The sequence below is a fragment of the Mustela erminea genome, chromosome 14 (assembly GCF_009829155.1).
Source record: "Mustela erminea isolate mMusErm1 chromosome 14, mMusErm1.Pri, whole genome shotgun sequence".
NCBI classification, from domain to species: domain Eukaryota; kingdom Metazoa; phylum Chordata; class Mammalia; order Carnivora; family Mustelidae; genus Mustela; species Mustela erminea.
In genome coordinates this window covers 35812147-35839088 of record NC_045627.1, presented here as the reverse complement: position 1 = coordinate 35839088, position 26942 = coordinate 35812147, and the positions used below count along the sequence as shown (strand labels likewise).

General features: G+C 47.9%; 1 protein-coding gene across 1 annotated transcript in view; it reads right to left on the bottom strand.

The window, feature by feature from the left end:
• HKDC1 (hexokinase domain containing 1) overlaps positions 1–25754 on the bottom strand; it is a 42121-nt gene extending 16367 nt beyond the window's left edge. Inside the window, exons 1-10 of the mRNA XM_032313596.1 lie at positions 25692–25754; positions 20439–20601; positions 14835–14983; positions 14625–14744; positions 10152–10247; positions 8992–9091; positions 6713–6896; positions 3942–4097; positions 2712–2945; positions 1609–1913 (exon numbers count right to left, since the gene is read on the bottom strand). Of these exons, the coding sequence (XP_032169487.1) occupies positions 1609–1913; positions 2712–2945; positions 3942–4097; positions 6713–6896; positions 8992–9091; positions 10152–10247; positions 14625–14744; positions 14835–14983; positions 20439–20601; positions 25692–25754 (1570 nt within the window). The remainder of the gene's footprint in view (positions 1–1608; positions 1914–2711; positions 2946–3941; positions 4098–6712; positions 6897–8991; positions 9092–10151; positions 10248–14624; positions 14745–14834; positions 14984–20438; positions 20602–25691) is intronic.
• Positions 25755–26942: the final 1188 nt, after the last annotated feature.

Here is a 26942-nt window from a genome sequence, read left to right as displayed (position 1 = left end):
GTAGCCCCTGCTGCTACAGGGCCTCATACGGTGTTTGTCTATTGTCTGCAAGCCCAACAGAATGTAGGCTCCACAAGGGTAGGGACTGTGTTTCCCTCCCCGTGCTATCACCAGGCCTGGACCAGAGCCTGACATTTAGTAGGTGCTTAATGGAACTTTGACAAATGAAGGCAGGGGCACCTGGCTGGCTCAGTCGGTTAAGCATCTGCCTTCAGCTCAGCTCATGATCACAGAGTCCTGAGATCGAGCCCCGCGTCAGGCTCCCTGCTAGGCAGGGAGTCTGTCTCTCTCTGCTCCTCACCCCACTCTCATGCTCTCTCTCTCTCTCACTCTTTCTCAAATAAGTAAAATCTTTATTTAAAAATTAAAATTAAAAAACGAAGGCAGAAGGATGAAAAGGACGGAAGAATAAACACTTGAACGCTGTCTTTTATGCTCTTAGTTTCTTTCCCATGTAGACTCGAAGGATATTGGCTCTGGAAAGATCTCTGTTGCTGAGAGTCCCCAAGTGCAGCTGTGCGACCCTGAGGATGCCATCTGACCTCTCTGAGTCTCAGTTTTGGCAGCAATAAAATGGGAATCATTTTTTTCTTTGTGAAACATCCCAAGTGGTTCTGAGGATGAGATGAAATTAAAGATCCCAAAACAAAGTACAAGACCTAGAGCATTTTACAAAGGTCATTATTTCTAAGTGAGGCCCCTGAGGTTCAGAGAGGTGAAGTCAGTTGTCTAAAGAAGAGTCCACCTTGTGTCGTGGCTCCTCTTGGCTGAGCACAGAGAAGAATCAAGCATCAGAAAAGTCAGGGGCAGAAAGCAATGAGAGCAGAGAGGAAGAGCCAAGCCCTGGGAGAGGAGAGGCAGGGTAGCAGGCAGGAGACAAGCCAGACAAGTCCAAGTGTCCAGATGGCAGCTCCGAGGGCAAAGCCTGGGCTTCCGTCGCCAGCAGCATGATGTACACGCCATGTTCTCAGCTACGCAGACACACATGTGACCTCACTAGGGTATTTGTCCATTGCAAATGCCCAGGATCCACCAAGGCAAATAGAATCACTGTACTGACTTTCTACCCTACTCCCCCTCCCTCCATTACAGACATGAATACAAGGCTTTTAAAACTAAAATCCTGGGGCACCTGGGTGGCTCAGTGGGTTAAGCCGCTGCCTTCGGCTCAGGTCATGATCTCGGGGTCCCGGGATCGAGTCCCGCATCGGGCTCTCTGCTCAGCAGGGAGCCTGCTTCCTCCTCTCTCTCTCTGCCTGCCTCTCTGCCTACTTGTAATCTCTCTCTGTTAAATAAATAAATAAAATCTTTAAAAATAAAAAAATAAAAAAAATAAAACTAAAATCCTGAGGTGCCTAGATGGCTCCATCAGTTAAGCATCTGCCTTTGGCTCAGGTCATGACCCCAGGGTCCTCGGATTGAGTCCTGAGTTGGGCTCCCTACTGAGTGCGTAGTCTGCTTCTCTCTCTCCCTCTCTCCTTCTCCCCTGCTCGTCCTCTCTCTTCCTCTCTCTCTCAAAGATATAAAATCTTTTTTAAAATTTTTAAAAAAAAATTAAAGCCTAACTGGATTTAAGGAGTTTGGGCAGGAGCTCTGATCGTGGCCCACCTGTGCCATCCGGCATCCCGCAGACATAGGTGGGCAGCATCTTGACGGTGGCCGTCAGGTGGGTGTCCTTTCTCAGCCCGTTCTCGAACTCTGTCCGCATCTTGCCCTGCACATCCTTGAGCTGCTCTTGAGTCAGCCGGAACAGAGCCAGCACATGGTCAATCTGCTTCCGTTGGGCCTGTACACGGGAGGCTACTGCGGTCACCATGGCAGCCCCCTTGGTGCTGCCGCTCTCCGACAAGAGGAAGCGGACGTCACAGTTCGGGACCAGTCTCCTCACCACCTTGTGCAGTCGCTTCGGGTATCTGAAGTCAGGGGCGACAGCAAAATGTGTAACAACCATAAAGGCCCAGGCCTGGCCAGCGGGGACAGACACAGGTGTGGAATGGGGGTCCTGAGCCATCTTTCTGGGCTGGGCCCAACCCTTTAGTTACCGGATGATGGGGAGGCAAGGGGCTGACTGGGGGGAAGGGCTAGGGCAGCTAGGGTGGTGAAAGGGACTCTTGGAGGCTCAAAGAAGTGGTTAGTTTATTCATCACTAATATTTCAATAAGTAGGGCATGTCTGCACATAATGTATTAGCCGAGAATCATCTGCGTCCAACGGGAGAGGGTCCTTTCCCCAGCTCTTACCAGCATATACCTGCCTGACTCCCAAAACCACCTCTGTCAGCCAGAGGGGCTCTCCCACTCCCTCCTCCTGGGAAATTCTCATTTCCCTGCACTTTCCTACAGTATCCTTCCTGTGAACTTGGCAACCTCTGCCCTTCAGATCTTTCCCCATCTATAACTTGAGTATATTTCATTTTCCAGTCTCAGTAGGTATTCAATAGTAATAGATAGCTGGATGGATAGATGGACAGATGGATAAGTGTCTGGGTGAACGCCCTTCTAGTCAGGTGTAGCAGAGCATTTCTTCAAGAACAATCCCCCCAAAATAACCTAGCCAGCTAGAGGCATACGGTCTCTCCTTCCCCTGGAAACTCAGCAGCAGGAGGAGGTGGTTGGCTCCAGCCCCCCAGAAAAGCAGCACAGTTCGGAGAGCGGAGAGCGTGCTGGGTCTCTGTTTGGGGACGGAGGGATTGGGGTGCAGGCAGCACTCACTGAGGGTGTATCTTGTAGAGTGTGCCGTCCACGCCCACTGTGGTCCGGAGCCGTGCCAGCTTCTTGTTCTCCCGCAGGCGTGTCAGGATGGCCGCCAGGGCCGCGGCGCAGAGGTTGGCCGAGCGGAAGGAGACGATGGTGCAGACGTGCTGCACGGCGATGCAGTCAGCCTCCGAAGGCTCCAGGCCCAGATCTGTCAGGATCTCTCTGGTATTGGCAAGGCCTTCCTTATACCTGGCCAGGGGACGGCAATGAGAGGCCACAGTTCGCCATCCCATGGAAGTCCCCTAGAGAACCAGCTTTCCCACCTCTCCAGATTGTGAAAACAAGCAAGCTGGCACATCGTGATATAATAATGAAAACCGTATCAACAATGATCATAGCGGCCACCGTTCACTGAGCTGTCACAATGTGCCGGGCACTCATCTGAAGATCTGACAGGCGTAGAGTGGGGTACTTGTCCCCAGTCACAGAGCTAGGTAGTGCAAGGGTCAGGATTTGACCTGACTGTACTATTCTGCCTTCCACAGAAACTCAGTCTCTGCCATGCTCTGCACAAACAGATTCTAGGAGTCAGAGGCCACTTTGCAGAGCTCAGAATCTAAACTGATTGCAAAGCTCAGGCCAGTGCCAGGGTTTCTAAGCCTGCAGAACAGGACCCTGAGTGGACTGGAGGCAGTCACCTTCACCAGCCATCTCCTCATTGCAGGGACCTCTGTGTGAGGCCTCAAGTCACCAAAGCCAAGGCTAGTCCCCAAAAGTACCAAGTACAGAAGCTTCTTGTTATAGCAGGAGCTCTTAGACATGCATGGGCACTAATGGGCCAAAGGATGCCCGATATTATAAGCAAAATTGAGTACAAACATGCATTTTTGTGGTAAAGGGTCCAGAATTTGAATTAGATCCTCAAAGGGATCTAGGACCCCAAAAAAGTTTTAAGTCACCACTTCAGGTGGTGAAGGCAGGAGGAAGAAGGCAGCAAAATATAAGAAAGGCATAGGCCTCCAACCCCAGACTCCCTGGCCGATGAAACCAGCAAGAAGCCACATCCGAGTCACAGCAGGCATTGTTAACGTACCCAAAGCTGGGCCCCGGTCTGAAGGTGTCCTGGTGAAGATCAGGATGGAGCTGGTCCCTTCCGCTGTGCCACTGCCATAAGCATACCACACCTTGGCTACCCACCCTCACCCACTGCAGATCCAAGGTGAAGGGACCCAGCCGGCAGCTTACTTCTCCATAGCAGCCACGTGCCGTGTTTCAATCTTGCCCTTTGTGTGGAGAGCAGAGGACTTCTTGCCACCAAACAGGAGACCTGCCTTGGCCATCTTCAGCAAGATGATCCTGACAAGTTCGCCCAGGTACAGGCCGCTGATCATCTTCTCAAACCTATGATTTGGCGAACAGATCAGTAACAGCTGTGGTTATGGGTGTGTAGCATCCTTTGCCCATGAGCCATGGCTGTGGTCAAGGGTCATGAGAAATGGAAGCACCACTCCATGGGTCAGGGGGCCTTAGGCCCCTTCACAGCCTCGGGTGCCTTTGGGAGCTCACTTGTCTCCTCTGGACTGCATTCCCCTAACCTATAAAAGGAGAGAACTGCACTAGAGGAGATCTATGATTCCTTCCTGCTCATGAAGTGCTTGAATCCAAGAATCTTTATCACCCCTGGCCATGGGGATACATACCATTCTCATATGAGGCATAAGGAATCCCAACCTCAGGGATTTCAGGTGCCCCCCAGACCACCAACCATGGCATGATAAATCCAAATTTCAGATGCTTCCAATGCCTACGCCATACTTTTGGCCAAGAAAGAAAGATGCTCTGTCTGGGAGATGGGCTTGAAAGGCTCTCCAATAGTGTGGATGAAATATCCCACTGGGCTGCCCACACCTTGATTCCGAATCTGCGTCCGACAAGCAATGACTAACTGTTTCCCAGGCAAACAACTAAATTTAATTTTTAATCTCCCAACATAATAGGGCACAAAATCAAGGACAACCTGTTTTCTAATCAACTTTATCTGTTTCATTAGAGAAAGTTGTAGAACATCGCAGAAACAGAAGACAATCAAAAGAAATCCAGGTTGGGTTTGGGGGAGTGAAATTTATTTTAGGTGAAATGGAGAGAGTGAGGGTGATGAGGGTGATGATGGTCTTGGGCCGTAACGGCTGTGTCACCGGTGAAACGGGTGTGTACCTGGGGGACACACCAGGGATGCAGGGATATCCAAAGCAGAAATTTGCTTTCTGGGCATGCAGTGCTACTGTCTGAATGGTTTCTAGGAGGTACTTTAAGTATTTACTCATCAGAGCTTCTTGGAAAATTGGCTGGGGCTAGACAAATGTACAAGAAGCCTGGAACATCTTACAGGGCCAGAAAATAAGAAAGTCCATAAGGAGTGATGAGAACACATCGAAAGGACACAGGACCAGCTTGAAGGGGCTTCCGTTGGCCAAATGTGGAAATATCAAAGCATCAAAATAAATAATGATAGGAATAAATGATACCCCATTAAATAAGAGAAAGAATCCTATGAGGATTCCTACGAAGATAAACAGATAGATGGAGGAGACAGGAAAGCCATGGTTTACAGGAGAATCACAACAAAGAAAGACAATGAATTTAGAAATTCATCAATGGATGCTCAAAATAAAGAGTGAAAGTTAATGGGAAACAGGATATTTCCATAGTCTCCAAGTATCTCTTCACCAGACAGTATTCATGACAGAAGGGATAGTAACAACTTCTGGGAGAACCTGTTATGCAGCCCCCTGGCCAAGTGAACTGGGGGAGCCAAGCGAGGAATGAACAAACGTCCAGGGCCTCCAGACATGATGCACTGAGGAGGGCCCACGTCTCTTCTGTGACCGTCCTGCCGAAAATGCAAACCTGAATCTAATCACGAGGAAACCTCAGACAGTTGAGGGACATTCTGTGTAATAAATGGCTTGCACGCTTTAAGCTCACGAAAAAGAGATACTACAGAGGGTTTCCAGGCTCAAAGAGGCTCAAGAGAAAGCCACAAGCTGTCATGGGTGATCCTGAACAGAGCCTGGGCCAGGACCATTCCTTTTTTCTTGTTTTATAGAGGACATTAATGGGACAGCTAATGAATTTTGAGTAAGGTCTGTAAATTAGATATTAGAACTGATTAAGTGTTAATTTCCTAATTTTGACTATTATACTTTGGTTCTGGGAGAGACTATACTCGTTTGCAGATAATACACTTTGAAGTATTCAGGAGTGAAGGAATATTATGTTTGCAACTTAGTTTCAAATGACTCAGAAAAGTAATTTTATTCAGACATTTTGTGTATATGTGTATGTATATACAGAGAGAGAATATTCATACTTAAAGAATCTGGGTGGAGGGGAATCTTGAACCATTTTTGTAACTTTTCTGTAAGCCTAAAATTATTTTTTAAAAAATTTTAAATACCTTTTCATTCAACAAACACTTAATGAGAACCAATAACGTGTAAGACAGCGTGCATAGAAAGGAAAGAAAACTCAGACGTGCAGCTCTGGGGGCTCAGCGTGTAGGCAGAGCTGACGCAGACCCCCAGTCACTCTTCTCCTGGTGAGCATGGTGTGAGAGCCGAGAAAGACTCCCCAAGACCTGAGCTGGGAAGGCACCGCAGCACCTACGAGCTTCCCTGGGTCCTGCTCCCTTGGGCTGCACTGGGTTTGTTCTGTGGCTGAGCGTCCGAAGGCACCGAGAGGGCAGGACGCGAAGCACCTGGTCCCCAGGGGTAGCCACCCCCCAACATGTACACACTCTAGAAATAGGGACTGAATTAGAATTGGGTTATGACCTAGAGGAGATCACTCCATCACCTCACCTTCACTTTCACAGGTGCCCAATGAAACTAAAACCCAAGCCTGGCCTTGTGACAGGTAACTGGTCACCACTGGAAAGCCTCCCACATTCAAGGTGTACCTGAGGGACTGGGTATTTCCTGATGCCAACGCCCCGATGACAGCACAAGGGGACTCACAGCTGCTTCCCGGGGTTGAGAGAGCCGAGGTCCAGCTCCCGGTCAAACTCGGTACGGATGTCCTCCAGAGCCCCGTCGTCCCCGAAGGCCCCCCACTCCGTGCTGATGCACATCCTCCCCTCGTCGCCTTCGACCAGGTCGATGTTGTTCATGTCCTCCATGTAACACGCATTGGTACCAGTGCCTGCATGAGGGATCAGAGCAAACAGGCAAAGACCGAAAGGCTCCCAGCTGGGCAGAGACACAGAGACCTCTCAAGTGCCTGAGAGCCCTCTGAATGTACCACAAAGTGCTTTTTGATCCACTTCCCGGGCTGGTTCTCACTGAGGGAAGCAGCTTTGGCAAGCCTGGGAGTTCATGAGGAATAAAGCTGATATGTCAAGTCTACACTTCTCAGATGTTAATGGTTTGCTGTCCTGAATGGAGCTGATTGTGAGGAAGTCCCATGAATATGGATGAAAGCTGACAGAGCACATTTACAAAGATGAGGATGAGTGAACCTAACCTTGGAAATTACAAAAAAAAAAAAAAATTTCACCCACCCAGTCATTTTTTTAATCCTTTCCCTAAACTACTTAGCCTCTTCTCTATTGATACTAAAAATATTCTTTCCTCAGGGCCTGCCACAAATTGCTCCCCGCAGAAGCTACATCCTTATCTTTGACAGCGATAAGCTATCACACAAGAACGCAACATTCCATTACTCAAACACAAAATCACTCCAAGGAAATGCCTCAAGCACAAGAATACTGGGGAGTGGCTACAAATGGACAGTCCATGGGAGACCGCCCCCCACCGGGGGAAATGTTCTACAGCTGGATCCAGGTGACGGTCGGTGACGGTCAGGGACGGTCAGGAAACTCGATATCTACTAAAAACCATTGGGTTGTACACCTTAAATGAGAATTTTCACAGCTCAAAGCTGCTTAAAAAATTATTTTTTTAAAGTGTCTTCCCCTGTCTGATGCTCTGGTCTGAGGATTTTAAAGCCAACATGAGAAATAAGAAATGAGAGAAGCGAATGTAATGCAGTACGTGGAAAAAGCTTTTCTAAGAAAAGCGGGGACACAGTTAAGGCGTGGCAGCCGATCTGCAGTCTGCCAGACGCAGTCGCCGAGACGCAGTGGACGGGGCTTGAAGCTGTGGCTGCAGGCGCCCATCCCATGGCGAGCTGTGGGGCTCGGGAACTGGGAAGGCAGATCAAGCCCCTCAGGTGTAAAGATCCTGCCCTTTGGGAACATCCAGCTGAGGAGTGATTCAGAAAACTCTCCCCAGTAGTGGAGAGGGATGTGGAGACGGTAGGATCTGTGCAAGAACAGCTGATAAACCCAATCCACCCAGCTTCTGGTCCCCCACACTGCCTTCTCACAGACACCTCTGGCAGACCCCCTCCCATTCAGGTGTTGAGGACCACCGAGCAGATACCTCCACTGTGCTGCGACACCCCACCATGTCCTATGTGCACAGGGGAATGGCCTCTTGGCTGGTCACCTTGCTTCCGTTGTTGCCCACAAGAGTCAATTCTCTGTTTGACGCAGAAGCCAAAATGTGTTTCTTAAAAATGCATAACCCGATGATCCACCCCCACCCGAAGTCCTCCAGGGCCTTGCTGCCTGCCTCCTCTCAGGATGGAAGCCAAAGACCACACAGGGACCATGTCCCATGTCCTGTGCCGTTGGCCCGGTCCTGTTCATTCTCTCTGGCCTGAAGAGCCCAGTCCTCTCAGCCTTCAGTCACTGTGGTTCAGCCACCACCGGCTTCTAGGGTTCCTGGAGCATCCCAGACCAATCCCACCTCAGAGGCCACAGGTCTCCTCTTTGCTTAACCAGCGCCTCTCTTCCTGTCCATCTCCACTTTGTTCCTTCCTCCTTATCCCCCGAGGTCCCTGCTCAAATGTTGCCCTCAGAGAGACCTGTCTTCCCCCCTCTACCACACTCATTCTCAGTCACCTCAGCCTGCTTCCCTCTTGTCATCACACCAACCATGACCTGATATTACTTGTCTGGACCTTTCAGGCCTTTCACCCAGCCCCCCACTGAAAGCTGCAGGAATACAGGAATTACCTCCACTGCAAACCCAATGCAGAACACAGGGTCTAGCACCCAAGAAGCACTCCGCAAGTGCCTGTCAAATGAATGCATTAATTTTCCATTTTTCCACATTACATCTCATGAACAGAAAGTGCCAGTACCCTCCCACAGAATGTACTCAGGTTGCTAAAACTGAGCCCCAGACTAGCCCCTTTTCCTGACCTGGAAAATCAAGTCAAACTGAATTACCAATGATGACACCAACTTCACAGTAGGGATCATCATAGGCGCACGTCATCATGGTCCCCACGGTGTCATTGACCAAGGCCAGGATGTCCACATCTATGTCCTGATGGAACACAAGTCCCAGAGGGCGTCAGGGGGTAGGAAGGGCCCATCATCCCTTTATCTTTTCCCAGAAAGGAAGCAAGAGCTGTGAAGCTGATGGGACAATCGCTAGATCCTGCCTGGAAGAGACAGAGCCTCTGTCAGATTCAGGGGTCTAGAAGAGAGAAAGAGCAGTTGGGAACTGAAGAGTGGAACCCAAGCTCCTGCCTTATGGCTGAAGGCCTCTGTGCAATGGAAATATGAGGACAGACCACCAGGAATCCAGCCTTTTATTGGAGAGACCCCTGAGGAAAGCATGTTTCTCCTGGGAGCAAAGCCCTCCCTCGCCCACGGGGACAGCTTAACCAGCCTCCACCAAGTCCTCTCCATGGGCAGCACCACGGATTTCTCATCTGGGCTTCCCATGTTGACGAGTCAACTTGGATTGTTACCCCAAGGTAATATGGTTCCCCAAGGTTTGGGGGGAGCATTCTAAAGTGAAATGAAACAATAAAAGAAAAACAAGGCTACAAAAGATTATGATGGCATCTTTAGAGAGAAAAAAGACTAGAAGGGTATCCATCAAAATACTGTTCTCGCTATCAGGACAACAAATAAGTTGGATTTATTTGTCTACTTCTCAGCTCAGCAAGGACCATGTCTTGCTTTTTCAGTTTAGATTATCATAAAATTTATTCAACAAATAGAGATAACCCACGAATAGAGAGTAGAAAATAGGAGAGACGGCCAGACTGGAAAGAAAGCGATCTTGAAGCTCAGAGAGGAAAGGCGACTAGAGCATTACACATGCACGGGGTCTAACCAAGACCTTCTGAGGTGGCTGTGGCAGCTGGGGAGGTCCCAGGAAAGCATGAGGCCACATTTCAATGGCCACTGGAACAAGCACCATGTACCAAGGCTTACCAGTGAGTATACCCAAATTGGTCACAACTGATCACACCTATACCACAGTGAGATCTGCCCCAGGATCAATTCCTTCTCTGATTCTCCTTCTAAGACAGACACAGTAGGAAACCCCACAGGGAGAGAAAGGGGCTAGGACAGGGAGGCAAACCCCTCACCTTGTGTTTTCTTATGGCTTTGGTCAGACAACTCACTACATCTGTGTCTTGAACTCCCCGTGCCTTAAACTTCTTGGTCCATGAAAGCAGGATACCCTGGTGGAAGATTTCAGAGCCAGTTAAAATGAAGAAGGTGCTCAGTTCTGAAACTCTGACAATGAGTGGCAGAAATCTCAAGCATGAAGCACATCTGTACGGGCTTCTCCTCTTGAAGCTGAATCACCCCCAACACTTTCAACATTCCTTCAGAGGCTTTTTTTAACCATGTAAACATCTTTATTTCATCTGAGCAGTTTGAAACAGTATATGGAATGGCAGACAGGACAATTGCTGAGGACTAGACTCAGCAAGACATTAGTCAAGTCATTTAAGCTCTCTGAGCCTCAGTTACTCATCCGTGAAACAGAGAACCCTCATCTCCCTGCCCCTATCACAGGAACGCTCTGATGGGAATACCCGGCCCTTGGTAGATACGCATTATGTACACAGGATGCATATGGATTGCCAGATCCACAAAACAGAACCAACACGGTGTTAGTGAGCAGGACTCCCTTGGGAACTTAAGTTCAACTTAGAAAAATGGCTCTCTCTTTGGGTTATCAATTATTTGCATAAAAGTGGTGTTTCCTAGAGCGCCTGGCTGGCTCAGTTGGTAGAGCATGCAACTTTTAATCTCGGGGTCATGAGTTCAAGCCCCACGTTGGGTGTACAGATTATTTAAAAATAAAATACTTTTTAAAAAAATTGTTTTTTTGAAAACGATGTTTCCCAAGAGTTTTGTAAAATAGCGAATAATCAGAATGTTTCAGGCTAGAAGAAAAGTTTGGAGATTAAGAGATTTGCCCGAGGCCACCCAGTCAAAAAAATAGCTGAACCCGAACTCACAGAATCCCCACCATGCCCTCCAAGTCCTCTCAGTTTACGGATAAAGCTGAGATTTACAGAAGGAAACTGCTCTAGATCTCACAGTGAGTGAAGGACACAGTCCAACTGGGATGCCCTGGTCTGATTCCAGACCAGACACCAGGGCTCTTTCCCTGCACCACAGCACTACCTAGTGGCAGCCCTCCCTAACTTCTTCCTTCACAGGTCATGGAAACATCCCTGCTTCCTGAGATAGAGGGCAACCCCCGCCACCCCCACAAAAGGCTGCTTGGGACAATGTGGTATGTATTAGAGGCAGGGTGTATGAGGGAGTGGAGAATAAATGCTTGTGATATACAGTTAAGTGGAAAATTTTAAAGGACCTTATTATATTTCTTAAAACTGTGCATACATATGCTTACTATGCAAACAGCATAACATCAGTATTTAGTATAGACATGACTAGAAGGCCAACAATTCAAGTACTGGGTCTCCTGAAGGTTGGGCTAAGAGGTGTTTCTGATTTCTTCTTCTTTTTTTTTTTTTTAAGATTTTATTTGTTTATTTGACAGACAGAGATCACAAATAGGCAGAGGCAGGCAGAGAGGAGGAAGCAGGCCTCCGGCTGAGCGGAGAACCCGACGCGGGGCTCGATCCCACGACCTGGGATCATGACCTGAGCCGAAGGCAGAGGCTTTAACCCACTGAGCCACCCAGGCGCCCCTCTGATTTCTTCTTTAAACTTTTCAATCCTATTGTCTTCTCTATCTCTCCCCCTCTCTCTCTTCTGTATTGAAAAGCATTACCATTTTATCATCAGAAACACACACACAGACACAGAAATTTCTCTTCTGCTAAGACTTTTCTGTTCCCTCATTTAAAAACAACAAAACAAAACAACAACAGTGAAGTGACCTCCCGTCTTAATTCCCAGGCTCTTATTTTCTTCGATCATCTTTTAGTTTCACAAAGAAACCTCCAGAGCCCACCCTCCTCAGGAAGGCCTCCCCTTTCCACCTCCTCCTGCACTCAGATGACTTACCAGCCCCACCTTCTCCAAGAGCCCTTATTTCAGTGTCACAAGCCTACATCCACAACACAGCCTTGATGAAACGGCTGTGCCCACACTTAGTTGTTATCACTAGTACATTTCCTGTGGCTGAAGTTTTTCCACTTAACTTTAGACTTCACTGAAAGGCAGTCTGGGGGGAAATTTTATAAAATGCAAATAATTTAACTAGACTTTGATAAGAAAAGGCACTTTTCACTTTCTTGATATAATCAAGCACTTTTCCCTGGCTTAATTGTTTAAACTGACTATCCTTACTGGAAAATGGCACAAAATGGGTCAAAATGCTTTTAGGCACCTTCGTGGTATTTTAAACAAAGTTCTAGAGCTGTGTCTTTCTGGAAAGGTGGTGCGGGCAGGAGCTGGTAAGCTTGGGCTGAGCCGCTCTTGGCTGTGTGGCCTTGGGCAAATTCTCTTAACATCTCTGAGCTGCAGTTATTTTCTCAAATATGAAATGGAAATAATCATATCTACTTCGTATGACTGCTTGGGATTTTAATGAGATAATACACATAAGGAGTTCAGCACGTTGCAATATACAATGCCACAATCAAAGGTACAGTGCTATTATTATTATTATTAATATTATTGCATAAAGATGTTGGTAGGGATTTGGCTTAGAAAAATGCCAAAATCTTGGATAAACAAACCATACAGTCACCTCCCAGTTATCAAGAAAATACACAAGTGTGGTTCTCAAACTCAAATGAACCCCAACAGAGCTTGAGAGGTCTCCTCCTTCTTCCTGGGGTCTCCATTTCTGAGCACAGAGAAGAGCCATTGAACTACTAGGTGAATCCGATCTCTATCCCGGGGTCTGATACCCACCACTCTTCCTCCACTCCCTCTATAGACTCTGGGACCTCTGCTCCTCCAGCCAGCAAAGCCAGCGACACGGCACAACCCAACTTGGCCCGGCCTCTTCTCACATTCTCTAAACACTTCTTCATGCTAATTTTGTCCCATCCTTTTTTTTTTTTTTTTTTTTTTTTTATAAAATAATAAAAATGAGAACCTCAACCCATGCCCTATCTAGATAGATCATGGCTAGTTCCCACTCAATGGAATCAAGTAAATGATTGGCTGTACCTTTAATTGTCAGATAGTTAATAGTCACCTATAAAATACAAGACACCATGCTATAGACCCTGCAGGTAGAGAAGAATATAAAACAGGGGCACCTGGGGGCTCAGTTGGTTAAGCGTCTGCCTTCAGCTCAGGTCATGATTCCAGGGTCCTGGGATCAAGCCCTGTATCGGGCTCCCTGCTCAGCGGGGAGTCTGCTTCTCCCCCTCTCTCTGTCCCTAACCTCCTTGGGCATGCAGTCTCTCTCTCTCAAATAAATAAATAAAATCTTTAAAAAAAAAAAAAGACAAATATAAGACAGTGCCTGCCCTCCAGAAACATCTGTTGAGGCAGGGGACAAGGTACAAAAGCACCAAGAAACCACTGACATAGGGACAGTCCTTGTGGTGGCGCTGCAGCTACCACTGATGCAACAGGCACAGTCTGGTCTAAACATCTCCTCAACCCGGCAGGGAGCTGTTATTACCCGTTTTACAGATGGAAAATCAAGTAGCTTAAGAAGTTACAAACTTGCCCAGGGGACACAGCTTGCTCTGAGCCATGATGCAAAGATAAGTCTGTGGGATATGATAACCCATTCTTTTTTTCCACTCCTCCCCACTGATGATGGCTCAAGCCAGCAACAGCAAATACATCCTAGGGCAGGCTGGGATGTCAAGGTTCTCCATGAATGGACCACCAGCTGGGCATCATGACCGGCACGTGCAGGAAGAGACCATGGGCCCCCACCCCAGACTGGTGTGGCCTGGGGATACCTGACTCTTGACTATGACTCCCTGACCCCAGAAAGCTCATTGTTCTTTCCTGTGGCCCCTTATTTATTCTTGCAGACTGACATAAGATTGGGTTTGATTTCTCCCTGTTTATCAGTTGAATGTATGAGGCACACAGAGATGAGACCTCCCGCCGGACAGTTGCACAGTTGAGACTGTATGTCCCAACACTGTCCCTCCAATGACCCCACCTTCAGCCTTCTCCTCAGGGCTCATGGAGAGGGAAACTCCCCAAGCCTTCTGCTCTTGTTCCAGTTGTCTATGTCTGGGGTGCTAGGTGTGGTCCGCAGACCACCAGCATCCATATCCATCACCCAGGAAGCTGTTAGAAATGCAAATCTAAGGCCCCACTGATTGAGAATATCTTGGACAGGGTCCAGCAATCTGTGTCTAACAAGCCCTCCAGGGATCCCCATGCAACCAAGTCTGAGAATGAAGGGGTAAAAACCATCCCGTTGCCATGTGCCATGCCCATGTCAAGTGCAAAATCAAGGCTACTGCATTTATGAGCTCCCTGCCTCACATTTCCACCTCACTGCACACAAAAAAGAAGAAAACAAAACAAGAAGACTCCTGCTGACCTCTCCTGTTCCCAGCCTGACTCCTGAACATGCCCACATTTTCTAGCCCCAACCCCAAACCCTGCACGGCTTCTTCCTTCCTGGTCATGAACCTTATTACCTCTTCCAGTTTAGTCTGTCTGCAGGGAAAAGAGAAGGTTAGGCCAAGGGGCAATTTCTTATGCTTCAACCCCCTTGTCTTCATGAAATCTGCCAGACAGTCAGCGATGTAGTCAAACAGCTGCAGAGAAGAGAAAGCACAGGACGTTGGGCTAAGGCGTGGTCAGCTATAAACTTGATGTCAAGGCCTCCCCCCGCCCCTGCCCCATACCTCTGAGCCATTCCCTCGGATAATTTCATTGGGTGTTGGGTAGAACTGACTCTCCATCTGGACCTTTCTTTTCCCCGCTTCAGAGACTTGCACCTTCAACACGCGAAACTTGGACCCTCCAAAATCCAGGGAAAGGAACTCCCCATTTTCTATGGGGGAAAAAAAAAAGGTATCATTTAGCGAAGGTTGTTCTATGCCCAGCTCAGCTTTAGAAGTTGGGGCGTGACCCAAATCTGCCCACCCGGCCTTGTTGGAGGGCCTGAACATGGAGAAGGCCAATGTGATCCTACTTCAGGCAGATAGTATCAGAAATGGGCCTCGAGGGTGGAGCCCAGTCCAGCATGCCCCAACCAGGCTGAGGGAGCTGATATTCCAAGTGCTGGCAAAGTGCTGGTAAGGCAGGAGGAAAAGGCAGGGAGGCATGCAGGGAAAGGAAACCAGCCCCATACAAGCCTCAGTCTCTTGGACAGATGGGAAATACCCCGGGAGGGTAAAGAGATAGGGACCCAAGGATGGCCCTTACAGGGCCAAGGATCTTCATATTTGGGGTCAGACCCAGCCCAGTGCAAGACAGATGCTATTAAGAAAAAGGTGGATATGACCCATATGTTAAGGTGAGGCAGCCCACTTTGGTGACTTCAACTCAGGATCCAGCCAGGATTCCTGCCAGGATGCCTGCCAGCCTTCTGCACCAGCCACAGATACGGGATAAGAACACATACTTGTGGACCCACAATCCTTTGTATAGAACTATCTGTGCCTGAAAAGTGCTGACAGGTACTAGGCGTTATAAGGTACATTATATGGTACAGTATATATCGTTATACGGCGTGATATATGCCCAAGGCACATGTGAGTGAAATTCTAGGACCACAGATCTGGTTCCCAGTGGCCTTGTTTTGTACCATGTGACTTCAGATACAGCTGCATGGGGATGAGGGACCAGCCGGCCATTCAGATTTACTCCGTGTGACATGTGAAATAAAACAGTGAGAATGGCTAGTCTGTGATAAAGACTGAAGTAGAAGCATCCCCCAAACCAGAGGTCAGCTGGGTGGCCAAGGTGGCCCCATGTATGTAGGCTGAAACCACAGGGGGAAATCTGAGTCCCACCGAGTCTGCTTGCAACCTGAGCGGACCACAGCTCCTGCCCTCAGAGTCCCACAAGATCCTGTACATCCCCCTTTTGCTCTCCGTGTCCTTGTAAAACAGAACTCCTTTCCTACCGGGCTCGACTGAGTTCTCTGTTTGTGGCAGTCAGAGAGCTAGAGACAGGCCCTCCTGAGCAGTGCTCTGCAAACTTGAATGTGCATGTGACTCTCCTAAGAATTTTAACATACAGATTGTGAGGTAGGGTCTGAGATTCTGGTGTTGTGTGTGTGTGTGTGTGTGTGTGTGTGTGTGTGTGTGTGTGTGTGTGTTTTAAAGTTTATTTATTTATTTAAGTCATCTCTATACCAAACACGGGGCTTGAACTCATGACCTTGAGCTCAAGAGTCATACACCAGTGGGGCGCCCTCGAGATTTGGTATTTCCAAACAGGTTCCCAGGTACAGCTGCTGCAGGTGTGTGGACCACAGTCAGAGCAGGCCTTGATCATTTCCAGACCCAGCCAGCTGGATCTTTTGTTTTTGTGGAGATTATCTGGGAAGCAAGATTCTTATCTCCCTAGATCTGCCCCCCAAAGAAGCCTGATGGAGCAATTTATTATTCAGGGAGGGAATCTAGGGACCTAATACTGTGCAACTTCTGTTTTCATCACATACCAAGCAAGAGATGTTTTCCCAGATGTTATCTTGTTGAACAGGAAATAGGGCAGATCACACAGTCCATGTACAAACATTCACTGAGCATGACTCTGTGCTAAATAACATGCCAGGTGCTAGGGCAGCCCAGGGAACGCTCTCTAAACCCCAGAAGAGGTGGGACAGAACTGAGTGCAGAAGAACGAGAGGGAGGGAGGCAGCCAGCCAGAGCAGGTCCCTGGGAGAGGAATCGAGCCAAGGAATGAGCTCACGTAAGGAGGGTGGAGGCTGCTTTTGAGGAAGGAGGGAAGACAGAAATGCAGTCTCAGGATGAACTAGGAAGCATCTGGGGAAACTAGCCCACCCTGAAGAGCTTGACTTTCTTCAGAAGGTGAAGGGAGCTGCAGAAAGATTTTAAGCAGGGGTGTGCCCAGCTCTGAGTGAGATTTGGGGAAAATGCCTCGGGACACCGATCAGGATAGACTGGGGGATTTTCATAGAAGAGGAGGTTCCTGGGCTGCAAATTCAGGTTAGAGGTCATCTCGGAACCTTCGTGCAGCATAGCACAGATTCGCTTCCTCTGGCCTCTGGCACCCTTATCAGCAGGCAAGCACCTTGCTTCAACAGTGACTCAACAGGGGATTTCCTGGAAACCACTTGGTCTGATCCCTTCTGCGACTTTGACCCCAGAGAAAGGACTCGTTGGACCCTGAGGGAGGGAGGACGCGCCTGAAGAAGAGGCAACAGCCACCGAAGGGCCGTCAGGATCTCTACAGCAATTATTACAATTATTATGACCTCCCGTCATGGGGCTGGGACACATGACATGGTGACGACAGCTAAGAAGAAGGTGTTGCACATTTGAAAATTGCAAAGAGGGTAGATCTTCAAAGTTCTTATTGGAAGAAAAAAGAAATTTGTAACTCTGTATGTTGCTGAATGTTATTGTGGCCATCATTTTGTGGTATGTACAAACATCATGTTGTATAGCTGAAACTAATATAATGTTAAGGTAATTATATCTCCATTAAAAAAATTTTTTTAATAATAAGAAGATAATGATCCACCTCTGTAGATAATGCTCCTGGGACCTTTCAGTGGCTCCAGGATTTCCTTCTCCTTGTCCTGTTCCCATTCCCTAGTGCAGCAGTGACTGACAGTGTTGACTGCTGGAGATCCAGACTCTCCACGGGAGAGATCTGAGAAACTATATGTTTAGGAATTGCACCAGGGGGTGAGCAGGGGACCCCTGTCCTGGGGCAGACCCCTGGGTCCATCAGCCGACCACATCAGGGCTCCCTGGGCTCCCCTTCAAGCCCCCCACCATGACCTTAGTAGCAGCAGCTGGAATCAGGTCTCCAGAGTCAGAGTCCCTGCTCCCTGCAAAGCCAGAGTCCCCTTTCCCTTGTGGCTGCTAGAGGGTGAGGCACAAATGCTAACACTTCTCAGGCATTTTGTAAGAACAGTGGACTGCAGCTCCCTGATGGAAAGGCTGGAGGGAACTAAGGTTCTACCAGTTTCCCCCCTCAGGTAGGTTTGGATTACAGGAGGGAAACTAGAGAGAGTAGGTGAACTCACGATCTCTCTGGAAACCGCATACATTTTTGAAATAGAGGCCCCAATGGATTCGTAGCACTTTATTTGTTGGCTTTTGTTTGTTAGTGACCATGTAATTACACCACCAGCTCACAGGAGCTACAGAAGGCTTGGGGCAATGGTTTGGAGATTTTAAAGTACTCCTTCCACATGACTTCGTCTGATCCTAACAACCCTGATGCGGGGACAGGACTGCAGTGGTCCAGGGACTTACTGAGGCCACCTGCTGTGGAGGCTCTGGGCCCCAAGACCTCACGTAACAAGCTCACTGGTGAGATTTATGATGTGACAAGAGGCTCTAAGGAGAGGCACCACCTCCTGGCCTGAGGAGGGGCCTTCTAAAACTTGGTTCATTTCACTTACTTCCTGGAGCAGCCAGGGCCAGAAGACTCATCCATCCCAGCATTCTCCAGGGCCTCACAGTCACTTTCCCTTGCTTCTGGGGACATGGCTCAGCAGGAGAAGCCAAAGCACAGGAAGCCTGGAGGACTTCACCCTAGTTCCCCCTCCCCCACGACACACCCATGACTCAGGCACTTACTTTGAAAGGCCCTGGATGACCTGTCAAGGACCACAGTCCCGTTGGCACTCTCATAGAGGAGTGTCTGGAACTCATCAGATTTCAAAGCAGGACGGTCTCTCTCCAAAGCTTATGTCCCTCCAGAGGGGTACCTAGCCAACCCAGTCACCTACCCACCAGTGAGGAAAGAAGCTTCCTCCATCATAGTTCCCAGGGACCTCTTGGATGGTAGATGCTACTGTGACCCTCCGTCATTGGCCCAGAAGGGTCCAGGATCTGGCTATTCCAATCAAAGTCCCTGGGAGCTCCCCAGACTTCAGCCCCTGCTCTTTCAAGGGCCCCAAAGCCCCTGCTGGAGCTTGGTCAGAGCACTGAGACCCTGACATTGGTCCTCCGTGCTCTCATCTGACTTGGGCGTAACAGTTACACCTCAGGGCTCTTTAGGGATTATGTGAGACAGTGAGTTCCTAACACCCCTGACCACAGAAGGCTCCTGGTAGATACTACTTCCTGTCCCTCCTATGGCTATGCCCAGAGGCTGAGAATGGAGGAGTTGGATGGAACCTCATGGATTCCCACTAAAGGTCTCTAGGCTGTGGTCAGCAAAGTAATAGTTCCCCAAATATGTCCACATCCTAATTCCCAGATCCATGAATATGTTAATTAACACAGCAAGGGAAAGTAAGGTTACAGATGGAATTAAAATTGCTCATCAGTTGACCTTGAGGTTGGGAGATTATCCTGGATTATTTGGGTATGCCTAACTTAATCACAAGGTCCTTAAACGTGAAAGAGGGAAGCAGAAGGGTCAGACTCAGAGGGAGACTTAAGCTAACTGGCTGGTTTGGAAATAAAAAGGGGCATGAGTTCAGGAACACAGGCGGCCTCTGGAAGCTGGAAAACACAAGGAAAGAGATTCTACCCTAGAACTTCTGGAAGGAATGCAGCCCTGACACCACTGTGATTACAACCCTGTGAGACCCACTTCAAATGTCTAAACTTCAGGGCTGAAAGAGAATAAATTTCACGGTTTTAAGAAGCTAAATTTGTGATAACTCGTTATAGCAACAATAGAAAACAAATACAGAGGTCAACTCTCTCATTTTATAGATAAAGAAACTACACCTAAACATTTTGCCAAAGGACACTAAGAAATATCAGAGCTGGGACTAGAGGCCAGGTTTCTTGAATTATTTCCTCTTCCACCACATCATGTTGTCTCCCTTACTTACTACCTTGGACCTAGAATCTAGATACTTAGGCATGAAATACCATTTATTTTCCATTTGGCAAATATTTCAGGGCCTGGTAGGCATCAGGCACCATGCAAGGTGCTCAGAACACCATGGTGAAGAGGACACAGGTCCCGTTCTAATGGAGCATTGACCCAGTAGGGAAACTCACACACGGCAGGAGTCAGGACAAGCACCTAACACAGCATGGGGACACTTCCTACATGGAGGCAGTGACCTCTACCCTGAGACCGAAAAGCTAAGTTGGTGTTCATGAGGGGAAGAATGTTGGGATACTCCAGCAAGCAAATAGACAAAATGTGTGGGGCCAACACATGCAGAAAAGAAAGCAGGATACATTTGAACTTTGGTTCAAAATTTTGGTATTGAATGGACAGAATCAGAGAGAGTTGTGGAGGAGTATGCACAGAAGGCAGGAGAGATAAGCCCGGTACAGGGTCCCTGGCAGACCCTAGCCCCAGGGTCCCTGGCAGACCCTAGCCCCACTCACCTGAGCCATCTGGAATGGCCCTGACAAAGGTAGGCAGCATCTTCACAGAGGCTGTGGGGTTGGTGTCCTTCCCCAGGCCCTTCTGCATTTCAGCTTGGAAGCGAGCCATGATGTCCAAAAGGGTCTCATCGGAGAGCCGCATGTGGTACAGGAATCTGTCCACCTACAACAGAAGTCAGGGTGACCAGGGACGCCTGCTGGGCAATGGGCAGGGGGAGGCTTGTCCTTCAGTCAAGGCTGTCAATTCCCACTCCCATGATGAAGCTGTTTTTCTGACTTTGGGGACAGCTTCATGATGTGGAATCCCAAAGTTTCCTTACCTGACCCCTCACCAAGCTGGAGACAAGGTGGGGAGCTGGAAGAACAGAATGGAATGGAAGGTTGGGAGGTAGGATTTTATTCCTCTGGAAAGCAAACTCTGTGGTAGAAAGGATTCTCCCATTTTACTGATGGGACAATAGAGGGGCAAAAGCGACAGAGGATTCAGGGTTTCTGATTCCCAGTTCAGGGCCTGCACCATTGTCCCATTGCCTCTCCACTGCAAAAGACTAGCTAGAGCTTGAACCTTAAGCTCGTAAACATAGAACCTTTCTAGAACCTTCCTTTACGACGATGACCATATATACCCAAACTTGTTTCCCTTTGTTTATGGGCTGCTAGGAAGCTCAGAGCTCAATTCAGTTTCCAACTGTAATCTGTAAATTCTTGTTCTTTAATTTTTCATTCTGTTTTTAACTGAGATTGTTCTAATTAAGATGAAGTTTAATTTTCAAAGCCAGCTGAAACTGCTGCTAGTGGGTGGATGACACTCAAGTAACTGGGAAATTGGGGCAAAGGACCACTGCCCTAATGGAGGGAAGTTATAAACATCACTATGGCAATGCTCAGCCCACTTGAAGGTAGCGTCATATCAGAAATGGCAGACCAGCTTCCTCCTTATGCTAACACTAACCATTTGGAATGGCAGCCTGAATTCCCAGGGCTCACTGGAATGGATTATTGAGGGGAGCAGGACTAGGGACCGTGGCAGAGATCCCCTGTATTTGCCCCTCCTGCTTTATACACATACTGAGCAGTCTTTCTACCTATCCAAGTCACAAGGAGAGCTGATATCAGTGCATTCCTGGAGGAATCACTCTCCCACGCTTTTCTTTAAAGCTAAGAACATCTGTTGACGTCTACAGAGTGCTTTCACATACGTCACCTCATTTAATATCCCTGATATTGCTTGAGGCAGCCTAGTGAGGCCAGAGTTCTTGCTTCGGATTGAGAGGTGAGGACCCCAAGGCTCAGAGCCATGACGCAGCAGTGGAACAGCTGCAAGTGAGTGGCGCACTGGGACTAGAATGCAGTCCCCATACTCCTTGCCCCACTGCCTGGTTTTGCTTCACAGCTCTGTGCATGACACAGGAGCCCAACAGGGCTCATTCAACATTACCTGAAATGCAGGGGTCACATAACCTGTATCATAGGATAGGTCCTAGCCATCAGCCAGGCCACATGGGCAGGCATCCCAGCTCAGTCTGGAGACCAATCCCAAGACCCAAGTTTCCAGGGACTTGGGGGCCAGAGACAGTCCAAAAAACCATCAGAGAGCCATTAACAAAAAAAAGACAATTGGGCTTTCAATGTATTTGAAGAGATAGGATGGAAACAGGTCATGCTTCATTAAGAGCTTCCTGTTCACCCTGAGTCTGTTTATGACTAATTGGTTGGCACAGCTACAAACACAGAGAAAACCAACGGAAGGGATGTGACCCAAGTAATTAGGACTTGGGGAAGGGTGAGATGTGCTATGCAGCCCCAGAATAGAGAGAACTTCTCCAGCAACCCCGCAGCATCATCCCTCCCACAGAAAGCATGGTTTTGAGGCTCTGCTGGGGTCGTTTGCCCCCTGGTGTTTAACAGAATCATTCAGAACTTTGGGTTCCTGCTCCTGCTGTTTCACTAAGTTAAAGTCATGAGAGAAAGAATGTCCACTTAGCAACAGTTTCTTGTTTATTCTCTGTACCTCCCAGGGGCCCTGGTACAGTAGCTAGAAGGGAAGAATGAAACATATGCTGGGGCAAAAAAAAAAAAAAAAAAAAAAAAAAAAAAGCTACATTTTAAATCCAAACAGGTGATCTGGGGCCTGCATAGACAGGTGCATTCTTTGCTGGCACTAAGGGAGGGCGTCTGAGTTACAGAAAACCAAGCACACTTTTGGTAAGACTCTGAAACCATAAAACAGGATTATCTTCTAAACAAAAGAGCTGATGAGCAGCACATTTAACGTGGAAGAACAAATTCCCAAAACTATAAGCTCAGATCTGCTGAATGACAGAATGTGGGGGCCAGAAGTGACTTTAGAGATCGCTTAGTCCAAAGGTCCCATATGAATTGAGAGTCATAAAAAGGTTCACCTCTTCGACTTAGTGATCCCAGTTCTAGAAATCTAACCTTAGAGTAATCCCAAAGATGGAGAACATTAAATCCATCCCTATGTTTTTCAAAGCAATATCTTCATTGTTAAAAAAAATGTTTTTGAAAGTAGCCAAGTTATGATGAGCAGTGTATGTAAGTGATGAATCACTGAATTCTACTCCTGAAACCAATATACCACTATATGTTAACGAACTAGAATTTAAATAAAAATTGGGGGGAAATAAAGTAGCCGAAGAGGGAAAAGGTGGAATTAAGACTATCCAACTGGACTGAATATTAGAAGATGTTAGAATGATAATTATGAAGAAATGGGAGAAATGTACGCAAGTGGTTACAATTTAACAATAAGTGGGGCGCCTGGGTGGCTCAGTGGGTTAAAGCCTCTGCCTTCGGCTCAGGTCATGATCTCAGGGTCCTGGGATCGAGCCCTGCATCGGGCTCTCTGCTCGGCGGGGAGCCTGCTTCCTTCTCTCTCTCTGCCTGCCTCTCTGCCTGCTTGTGATCTCTCTCTGTCAAATAAATAAATAAAATTTAAAAAAAAAAACAATAAGTGAAGGACACAAAATTTAGAATTGTAGGTATGATATATTCACAGAAACATATTATAAGGGTTTTCACAGGGCAAATCTGACAGTGTTTGTGTGTGGGGGGGTTGGGATTAAAGGTAACATTTTCCCTTTTCGTAATGTTGACTTACTCAACTGTAAAAAGTACACTTTGAAAACCTAGCCAGGCCTTCTCTTATGAGTGAACAATTTGTAGGTCAGTGACCAGACTCAGCCCAATGTTTTCAATAAGTCAAATAATGTCAATATACTGAATTGGAAAAGAAGCTTCCGGAGTGGTTTCTCCTTCCCTCCTTCCTCCTCTCCTTCCTTCCTGTTTTACTTTGTTCTTCGTTTTAATGTTGGTATAGGGAGATTAAAATGAAAACAATTACAAATTGTTCCAGGGTCTGAATAGCAACCCTCACAGGCAAGTAATGCCCAGGAACTCGACAATTCTGGGGGCAGGAAGCACAGAAGCTAAGGAGCGGATGGCCGTCCTGACCCCGGAGAGAGAAAGGGCCTGTGCCTTTTGACCAGGTGTGCTGCTACCACATGGAGGAGTGCATGAACCCTTGTTCTCAGAACCTGTGAGTCATCCTGCAGTCCATAAACCAGATGCCCATTCTATCTCCGCCGCCCGTTCCTTAAAGTGGATACTCGGTATTCCTGACTATCCTGACACAGCTCAATCTTCAGCTTTCTTGAAGGGGCGAGGGCAGGAGTGAGGGAAGGGTCAACTTCCGGCCTTGACGAAGGCTGACCCTCCTTCCAGAGGACCTGGAATGAGTCAGGCGAGGCTGCATAACCTTCCTCTTGAGCCTGCACCTAGGCTGGTGGACAAACATGTCCTTCCTGATTCTAGGATGTAACAACAGGTTAACTGCCACAGAGGGGCCCAAGAAAATGAAACTAGTTTGCAGAACCAAATGTAAGGGTTCCAAAGACTCCCTCTTGGGAGCTGGAGAAACACCATGCAGGTGTCCTCTGTACAAAGCAGATAGTAACAGAAAGTGAGTCCTTCAGCAGTGCTGTGTAGGACATTTCCACCTCCTCAAGAAGTCAGTTGAGGGACTCTGAATATAATCAATAAATGAAAATTAAGACAGTTTAAATCAGATTGACTTACAACACTTTAAGATTTGCTGTAACTTCTAACCCAAATCTCTAATGAACGGAATTCCCGGGAGGTTTCTCACAGCAAGCACAAGAGGGCTGTAACGCGGTCATGCGTTGTCTCTCTGTTCCAGAAGCCAGGAGGCATGGTGGCACAATGGAAAGAATGCTAGGGAAGTCAGAGACTTGGGTTTAATCCTCACTCCACCTGAAATACTTGGGAGACCTTGGCTAAGTCTGCCCATAGGGCTCCTATTATCTGTAAGCTGAGAGACACTAGCGCCCAGAGCCCAGGCACTGGCAGCAGGAGTGGCTAGTGGGGCAGGCTGGGCTCATACCAGGCCTCCCGGAGACAATGCTGATGGGCTCTGGTTGAGGCTTGGCCACTGTTAAGAGTTCTACCTTAGGATGTGTTTTGTGCGGGGTTTTCTTGAGCAAAGTGACGAAATAATGCACACCAGTGATGGCTCATCATTTGCAAACAGCACAAGCCAGTAATAAATAGTGCCATGACTGCACACTGAACCTCACACCCATCCTGGTTCCCATGCTTACATTCTTCCAAGCACATGAAGCATCATGTGAATTACTTTAAAAGTTCTCAAAATTTCTCTCCCCTCCTTTGTAGCGTTTCCTCCCAAATACCCCTTATATCAAATACAATCGGGGCACCTGGGTGGCCCAGAGGGTTAAGCCTCTGCCTTCGGCTCAGGTCATGGTCTCGGGGTCCTGGGATCGAGCCCCGCATCGGACTCTCTGCTTGGTAGGGAGCCTGCTTACCCCCTCTCTCTGTCTGCCTCTCTGCCTGCTTGTGATCTCTCTCTCTGTGTCAAATAAATAAATAAAATCTTAAAAAAAAAAAAAAAAACACAATCATCCTCAACCTTTCTGAAGACTCTCATCTCCTCCAGTCCCACATCTACCAGCCTTATCTACCACCTGTATCTACCAGGAAGTACCGAGTGAAATGCAAGGCTCAGGACAATGTGTAATGTCCAGCCTGTGGGAGAGTCACTTCCTCCCCCCTCCCCTGAGCTCTTCACTGGTCCTGCGTTCCTGTACCTTTTCTAATAAGCTGTCTTAAATCCTTTTTGGATGTAGGCAAAGTATCAATCAGTTCCACCAGCAACGAGTGAATCAGGGATCTCTCAGTTCTGCGAGTCCTTACCTTCTTGATCTGATCCTCCTTCAGCTTGCTGCAGTAAAACGCCATCAAGTGTACCGCAAACATTTTCCCCCAAGTTTGGTTTCTCTTGAGATGGGCAGAGATTTCTGTGCGGTGTTTACCCCTGTGTCTCCGGAGTGCTGCCCGCTCCCAGTTCAGGCTGGAGGGCCTCTGGCAACTGGGTGCTACAGATTAAATACCTCCAGGCTGTTTAGAGTTCAATGATTAAACTTCGCCCCTCTCTTTGGTCCCTCCCCCCGGCATACACTTGATTGTCTAATAGGAGGCTTGAGATAGTAGCTGAGGGTTGGTGGAGGGCAGGCAGGGGATGGGTAGCTTGACTCTGGAGAATTGGGTGCCGCAAGATCTCGTTGCTAAGCAACACTCTCAAGCCAGGGCTCCACCAAGCCCACTCAGCCGAGGAAAATCTTCTGAGAAGCTGGGAGTTAAAGAAAGCCAACTTTCAACCAGCTGAGGGGCTCTGCAAATGTCTGGTCTCGGCCTTTTCTCTCGAGTCCTTTTCTTCTCAACATAGGGATGGAAATCCTGACTCCCTGCCTCTCTGCAGTGTTGTCTTAATTAAGACTAAACACTGCCCTGGACAGGAAGACTTCAAGAATGTTGGGGCAAATCCTTCTCTTTGTGACAGAGCAGGGCTCTTGCCTAAGAGCCCGTGGTAATGGAAAAGAACTGATAAAAATTTATCTATCCCACAATGATAAGCCAGAATACCTTGACTGCACAGGTGGTGACCCAGGAAAAAATATCCATGAGAGAGGATGAACGGCAGTCAGGGCTGCTCACCAGAAAGCTGCTGTTAGAGAGAAAGACTGAAGTCACAGACAGGAAACGTCTCACACCATGAAGACATCTGGTTTACTCACTCATCTCATGCATCATACTTGATGTGAGAAGGACACAGAAAGGGGCTGATGTGTGGGTACAGTAGACTTTGCACTCTTCCCACAGTCAGTGGTCACACAATCAGTAACAACTATGGTGTTAACATGAACAGTTAGTGAGGGCAGAGCACATACTGTTCCCATTTCATAGATGGGGAAACTGAGGCCCCAAAAGAGAAAGTGACTTACTGAAAAATCACAAAACCTATAAATGGTACAGAAAGGAATGAAAACCAGCGGTTTCATTCCAGGGCCCAGCTCTTAACCAGTATGTGATATAGCCTCTCTTCTTCCTCTGTGCAATAGATGATCACCCAGTAATTATTAATATCAGCAGCTTTCTGTCAGGTGC